This window comes from Emys orbicularis, chromosome 2, assembly GCF_028017835.1.
Source record: "Emys orbicularis isolate rEmyOrb1 chromosome 2, rEmyOrb1.hap1, whole genome shotgun sequence".
Classification (NCBI taxonomy): domain Eukaryota; kingdom Metazoa; phylum Chordata; order Testudines; family Emydidae; genus Emys; species Emys orbicularis.
This window is the reverse complement of record NC_088684.1, coordinates 121,924,890-121,932,851: the sequence shown is the minus strand read 5'-3', so window position 1 is coordinate 121,932,851 and position 7,962 is coordinate 121,924,890. Positions and strand designations below refer to the sequence as shown.

The 7,962-nt window shown below is 45.3% G+C and overlaps 1 protein-coding gene across 1 annotated transcript; it reads right to left on the bottom strand.

Moving 5' to 3' along the window:
- Window positions 1-1,826: 1,826 nt before the first annotated feature.
- On the bottom strand, window positions 1,827-6,985 carry FOXF2 (forkhead box F2). The gene is made up of 2 exons (XM_065399643.1): window positions 6,004-6,985; window positions 1,827-1,993 (listed from the first exon to the last, which is right to left on the bottom strand). The coding sequence occupies exons 1-2, from the start codon at window positions 6,983-6,985 to the stop codon at window positions 1,827-1,829; spliced, it is 1,149 nt and encodes a 382-aa protein (XP_065255715.1).
- Between the last annotated feature and the right edge of the window lie 977 nt (window positions 6,986-7,962).

Below are 7,962 nucleotides of genomic sequence, written 5' to 3'. Positions count from 1 at the left end.
GTTTCATTTTGCTTCCATTGGGGGATGCACATGAAAACTTGAAAAGCTTGAGATGGTCCCTAAAGAAATCCAGCCAATACAGTAAGGAGAAGAGACTTCGAGAGACATTAGTGCATCTGACCCCCCTGTGTGGAAGTCTCTTTTAAGGCTCCATACAGGAGTCCCACGGTGTGATCAAAGGGTTGTAGCTTATAACCGTGACTTCACTGCTTTACGTAAGCAGAAAGGTGTATAGCTCGTGAACTCCAATGGATTTAAGGGATGAATTGACTTTATGAGCTGAACTTGAGTAAATGTTCAGCTCCATGTAATCTTAGATCTATCCCTGGGGTTCCTTGCCGCTGCCCCAATGCCACTCAGACATGTGTTTTTAGTATCTTGACATCAAAACCACGACATGACTACCTGAATGAGTAATTAAGAAGCCACGATTTTAGTTAACGAACAAGAGGATGCTTTTCTGAGTTACAAAAAGCCTGTCCCACAATCAGAAGTGACAAGGCACTATTTATATATAGCTTGATCCTGCATTCCTAGCGCACCCCAAACTCCTATTGAGTTCATTGTTTCGATAAGGACAAGGACAGCAGAATTTGGGCCAACTCCTACTCAAGGCATTAATACAAGGAAAGAGCAAAAACAGGAACAATTCTGAAAAAGAAATCAATATCATGGTCAATTGGATGATCTAAACATTGTTCAGTGCAGTTGAGACGTTACATATAATTGAAAGACCGTTTGGATTTCTAACATCTTGATTATTTGTTTTTATGATAACGCTTTCCCCATAGTATTGCAAACCCTCCATAAGTAGCCGGGGAAAATAAAGAGTAGAAAACGAGAGGAGAGACAGAGAGACTCCAAACCTAAGGCTAGCTCAGGACACAGATCCCTCTGCAGGTCAATTACTCTCACCTTCCCTTCAATAGTACCTGCTGGGTCTAGGGTGCCTTATTATACTTACTACGCTTGCGTTTAAAGGGACAATTAAAAGAAGGGTTAGAGTGAAACTAAATGCCTGTCCAGTGCATATTCGTTTATACACATTTTATTGAAAAAGAATTTGTACATCACAATATTTTTGGCAAACTGTAAAAAGTATACATAAGTGCAAATATATTCTCCTTTTAAAGCAGTTAAGTGTGCGAGTATACACAAGATGTATTTAAAATATTTCTTTTTAAAAAATACTGTGGTAGAAAACAACTTTGTAAAAATAAAAACAAAACATTGTATTTTTGCAATACTGGAAAAAATGAACTTTCTTAAACTCTATACACGTAACTTCTAAACAATATATTTTTAATAATATTGATTGGTGCTGGCGTCCGTAGAAAGTGTTTTGAAAAAAGCTTAACTTTATTTAACGCTCGAACCACTTAGAAATGGAATTTCTCGCTGGTGTTGGTTTGAGGCAGATTTTTCCCAGTCAAAGGAAACTTGTTTCTATTTTTTTTTAAATGATTGAACTGACCACTTTTGCAGACCCTAATTTTTAGGACAATGGAGATCACAGAAATGCATTTTATTATTAACTTGGATAGACTTCCTATAAAAGAGACCCTTCCCCCGCCCTCCCAAGCACATACACATACAAAAGAAAACCTTTCAAAAAAGCTTTGGAGCATTACATCAACTTTTTCTGTCCTTCAAGGTGTGGCAGGGGACAAAATGGTAAACAGTGCTGCCTTGTGTAATTTTGCTAAGTGACTTGTGTACTATTCAATGCTATCAGGAGTGCACATTACATTTTATCTGCGTGAGTCCGTCTATATCTCAAATCGGTTAAACAGCCACCTGACTGTCTTTATTTGATAGTGCTAAGTTCACATCACACAGGGTTTGATATCTTGACAGACGCTTTGATGGTGATGGTGATGATAGTAAGATCCACTAGCAGAAGGGTGAAAAGAAGAAATGCCATTAAAATTGAGAACAAAATCTTTCCTGTCACACACTGGGGAAGAGTGATGCTGGTAGCGAGGCAATCCCACTGCAAGAGAAGAAAATAACAAGAGCTTCTCAGAAATTAGCTCGACTCTGTCTGAAAGAGTGATTCTGTCTGACATACATCGTACTTATGGCGAATGTAAATTCAGATATGTGGGGAAAGTAAATGTCACAGTTATGACGTAGCCTTCTGGACCATTTAAGAAGGCCTCCACAAAATGTTAATTTCCTTGAAGACACTTTTAAAAGACAGTCTAAAGGCTATTGAAATTTACACGATATAGTAGTCTTGTCCCATTTCTCAAAAAAAAAAAAAAAAAAAAAAAAAGTAAAATTATTGTGCACATCTACATACTTAAATAGTTTTTGTGTGTATTTGTGTGAGTGTATGTGTATACAAATAATATGCTTGTCAGAGTGTTGTGTAGAGATATAGATTGTATGTATGATCCATTTATCTATATAATATATACCCACAACACGCAAACCCTCATATACATGCTATGTGTATATGGTGTGGGTGTGGGTGTGTGGGTGTGTGTGTATGTGCAGGTGTGTTCGCTGGAGTTGCACACACATCTCTGTACTCTGTGTGTGTGTGTGTGTGTGTGTGTGTGTGTGTGTGTGAGTGAGTGAGTGTGTGGAGATGTAGTGTGTGTGCAACTATATGAACACACCTGCACTTTTTTTTCTGTATGCAGTGTAGATAATGATCCTGATCCTGCCCTATTAAAATTAATGGGAGGTTTGTTATTGACTTCAGTGGGTAGAGGATCAATGAGAAGTAATTTTATTAAGTATAGAATGTGAGTGCGTGTGTACTGTATCTCGCTATATTTGGACATGCGTATTCATATACTTACGATACAGAGGTTGATGCCCTACACTTAAAGAAAAAAGTACAATACCTCCCCCATACCGTATCACCAGTATATACATCACGTATCAGCCTCTCTCAGACATTTCAAACCCCACAGCCACACGCCACTGTGCTCGGTTCCTGATGAGCTGTACTCTTTTGGGAGCAATGCTATACAACTGTGGTCCTGAGGTCCTTATTCAGACTTTATTCTCCCAGTGGGAGCTTTGCTTGAGAAAGGACTGCAGGATCTAACCCAGGTGTGTTTTTCCCCTCCCAGAGCAATCTGTTCATATCTGAAATGGAATGTTCAGTGGGTTCAGATTTTTCTTCTGGCCTATTGGACCTTTTCAAATCTTATTGGAAAAGAAGCTTATTCGAGGTTCTTCAATAGCTTATCACAGAGTCCCGCAGAGACTGGGAGCAAATCTCAGACAGCACCGAACATCAGCGTCTAAATTTGTAACGTGGATAAAACTTTATAGATTCCAAGGCAAATGCGTCTGCAGCTTCTGTGCCCGGAGGCGAGGCAGCCCCCTTACAGTGAGGCACGTACTGTACTCATGGCAGCATGCCTATCTCTTTCTGAGCTGCCGTCATTGTCCCTTCCCTCACCCCACAGTGCTCACTGTGTAAAGGTGATTATTTCGCTGGATTTCCTTGGTCTTTCTAATAACCCTGCTGGTATGCTCACAATAAACCAGTGCACTTTATTACAACCCTGATTCAATCAGTGAGCATGGTTTAATAGTGTGCGAAAAAATGTCTCCCTCAAGCCTCCAGGAGAACAAGTCTCTGTTTCCAATCTTTTCTTTTCTTATTCTTGGGTCAGATGCAAGTCCAAGGCTTAAACTCTACACCATCACTAACTTAAATGGCTAGTGATTTGATATAGGTTTATTGACCGATAAAAACACATTTTGGAACCAAATCTGCGTCGCATTACACTAATAAAAAAGCAGCTACAGAAACACTGTGTGCACTTGTTATTGCGTGTGCGTTGTAGATTAATGAGAAATAATTGCTCTTATTCATTTACTGTTAAGAATTCTTACAAACCCAGTAACTAATTTTTAGCATAGAATGCAGCATATACATAAGTGTATATAGGCACAAACAAAACCTTTTTAGCTACCTACGGTTTGATGATCTGAGCTGCTTTCACTAAAGGCCTGGGCCCAAATCATGGCATTAGTTTTTAAACAAAACACATTTATTGAAATCAATTGGAAATTCCGTTAAAAAAACTGATTGCACGATTTGACCTCTGGTCTAGCACATCTGAAATAAATATTAATTTGTCCCTTTGGCACAAATGATCGTAGATAGATAAGCTAGATCTACATTTATAGTAGCGAGCTAGCTATGGGATCTGTACTTCTTTTACGTTTTAAAAGGATGAAACTGGATTTAAATAATCACATTCTTGGAAATATTTGAGTTTTCACGGTAGAACAAAATCCTTTGTTTGAAAACAAAACAAAACTGTTCTTGGATTGTCTCCATGTCCCTTTCAAAATTAAAATGTTGCACTCTGACAACAAACGTCACTTCTAAGACCCTGTTGATTCCATTCCCACTGAAGTTGCTTACTATATTTTTGGGAGAAGTTTTTTATTTGTAAACCTCAAAGCATTTCTAAAAGCTGTCCAAAGGTTATGCAAGTGTTTCTCGAGGGGGGTTGGCGAGAATATGCAATTGCGAACGCGTGTGTCCTGAAAACGGATAAGGAAGATTATTGTTCTGATCATAAAACCAAGGTGAAGAATTAATCTAATCTGTAGAACGGGATTTACAATTAAACGAGGCTATAATCTGGCATTTCGAAAGTGCAGATTCCGCCTGGGCAGATGGAAACTCTTTGCGGAGGTAGGGTTCGCGTACTGTTTTCTGGACCAAGGTCCATTTCCCAGGAGCTGCTGTAAAGTACTGAATTTCTGTAGCTGCTGCTGCTTTACAAATCAGCCTCTGAGTTTATTTTCAAGGTTTTAACACTGTGCGGTTTTGTTTGGTCAGCTTCACTGCTGAGATAAATTTAGCCAATGCAAACTTTAAACCTTCCTTTCCTAAAGAACATCCAGAACGGTTTGCATTGTTAAGAAGTTGCTTCTCTGCGAGCGAAGCAGCCAACAAAGGTTAAACATTGTTTAACATCGAAAGCTACAGTGCAATTCTCTGAGATGAACTGAGGAATGATTGACAGCCCTTCAAGAAGGGAGGGGGGGGGAACCCAATGAAGAGGGTCGTCTGTATTTGTTACTTGTTGAAATTCCCATAAAATTGAACAAGACCCTGCTCTCATATGGGTTAAGTCAGGCTAAAATCCTCTTCGGTGTGGTCCAGCCCAGACTGTCTTTGTTTGGTTAACCTCCAAGACCCACATTTAAAAGGGCTATTTGGAAAATTCCCCCCTAAGAACTTAACATCTTTTACCTATTTTTGTGCCTTGTTTTCTCCACTAATGTCCCCTTTGCAGTTTTTCTAAGAATACATTTTCTATAATCACGAGAGCAGGCAGGGAGGGGAGAAATCCAGACACATTTTCCCCTCTGGTGGTAGAAATAAATTGGATCTGCTTTAATCTCTTCTGCATTTTTAAAGATTAGCGGGGTTTTTCCTACCGCCGCAGCCTGCAAGACTTTGGAGGTAATATTAAACACCTTTTAAAATCACTCCTGCTATAAATCTCCCTGGATTTTTTGTATTTAATGACGGATTTGTAATTCTTTATGGTTTTCCTAGTATTTCTGGCTAAGAAATCAAACAAACGTACAAGACGGGTTGAAACTGACAATACCATAAAGATAAGGATCTGGGTTTTAACCTCTAAACTAGTAATAACAACACTAACGGGCATGTTCAGATTAAGACCCAAACCCATAGCAAGACAGTAGTGGATGGCAATTTTTGTTCTCCCCATACTTAGCCAGAAACAGAGCAAATATGTTCACGAACAATAGCTCTATTTGTCCTTCTCGGACCGGGTTTTGTTTTCTCTTGTCAAGCTCTGTTTTCAGAGAAAACACAAAGCAGCCCCAGGCTCGCCCTTGTTCCTGGGCTCTTATCTGACAGCTTCAGTAAACCAGAGTCAACCGCCAGATTGGCCAAACTAAGGCAGCAATTGGAGAACCTCCTCTAATCCTAGCAAGAGACCAGCCCCAGCCGTTAAGGAATGAAAGTTGAAGGGGTATTACCTGACAGGTCCTCCCTGGCGTTTTGGTGCAGATAGCTTTGCTCCAAAGAGTAGCTGGACATGCTGGAGTGGATGCCCGCTGAGGCTGGGTTACTGGGTGGAAGGGCCTGCTGCTTTATATACGGAGATGCCCCTGATGCTGTCCAGTGAGCTGACGGGCTCGTGTAGGGGGAATGGCATTCAATTGCACTAGCCAGGGCGGGTGAAGATGGCACGGGGCTGCTACTGCTGTCGGGACCGTAGTCCCCATTGGAAGTCACAGGGCAGCTGGCCATGTAGGTAGAGCCCGGGTTGGGGGACATGTGAGGGGCGTGATGCCCCCCGCTCAGCGCCTCGTAGCCCCCGGCCATGGAGTTAGTCATCATGTCTAGGTTGTAGCCGTTGGCGTGGCACGCTAGGGAGGCAGAGGGCGCCTGGAAGTCAAAGCCCTGAGGCAGGATGGAGGCGCTGAAGCCGATGCTGTTCATCATGCGGTACATGGGCTTGAGCGCCTGGCACTTTCTTCGGAAGCCCCGGGGCCGGCGGCGGAAGGAGCCTTCCTCGAACATGAACTCGCTGGCCGGGTCGATGGTCCAGTAGTGGCCTTTGCCGGGTCTGCCCAGCCCCTTGGGCAGCTTGATGAAGCACTCGTTGAGCGAGAGGTTGTGGCGCACCGAGTTCTTCCAGCCCTGGTAGGAGCCGCGGAAGAAGGGGAAGCGACTCTGCAGGAACTGGTAGATCTCGCTCAGGGTCAGCCGCTTGGTGGGCGAGCTCTGGATGGCCATCACGATGAGGGCGATGTAGGAGTAAGGGGGCTTCTCGGGCCGCCGCAGCCCCGAGCTCGCCTTCTTGTTCTTGCTGGAGGAGGAGGAGGAGGAGGAGGTCTCCAGGGCGGAGGGGGGCGGCTGGCTCATCAAGGCGGACTGGAGAGCTCCGGGAGCCGGGCTGCAGGAGCGGAGAGGGGCCGGGGGCTCCAGCTGCTGCTGGCCGCTCTCGGTGGTCATCTGGCGGAGGGAGGGAATGGAGGGGTGGGGTGAGACTGGAGCGGGGTGGCGGAGGGCGGGTGGGTGCCCTGATGGGCTTGTGGGGAGGGGGCGAACTGCTACTCCCGGGGCACCTCCTAGTGCTGCTGCTGGAGGCGGCGGCTGCGGACTGCAGGCAGCGCCCTGTGCATCACTCCCCCAGCAGCGCCCGCCAGGCCCCTTGCGCAATGGCTCCCCTCCTTTCCGCCGCGGCGAGCGAGGCACTTGGCAGGACGGATTAGGCTGCGCTCCGGCTCGCCCCCTGCCCCCTCACTGCACTGCCTTGGGGAGGGCTCAGCTCAGGGCTTCTGACATTCCAGCGTGGCCCCCCCGCACCTGGCGGCCATCCCTCGCTGCCTGATCCTTCGAGAGGAGGAAGCACGAGAGCCCCTCGAGTTTGGCGTCGCGGCTGAGCAGCCAAACAAAACCCGGCCACCTATCAGTTCCTTAAATCTTGCTCTTGTTCTTCAGACCCCCCCTGAATCCCGCCGAGAACTCAGCCCAGCAGCAGCGAGACAGAGAGAGAGAGACCACCCCCTTTCCAGCTGGCCCCTGTCCACTCGTCATCTGGGCAGGAGGCGCTGCAGCACCAGATCGCTCTAGCTGCCCTCCCTAACACACGCAATTACACCATTCATCAACCTCACTTAGACATTTCAATCCCCACAGCCACACGCCAGTGTGCCAGACTCCAAAGGTAACGTGCCGAGCTCTCTCTTTCCTGGCATGGCAATTGCATGCTCTCTTGTCGCTTGAAGGAATGTCCCCCCTTGGGATGGAGGGAGTTTCCCACAGAGCAGCAGCTCAGGGGAGAGCCTGGAGACCGCAGGGGGCTGGGGGAGCATCTGAACGTACCTTTGCGTGGACTTTGCCCCGGCACCAGCCCCAGGTTCACTTTCCGCACCACGCAACAAAACGAATGTTGAGCAAGGAGCAGAATAATTCCGGTGTGTGGTGTG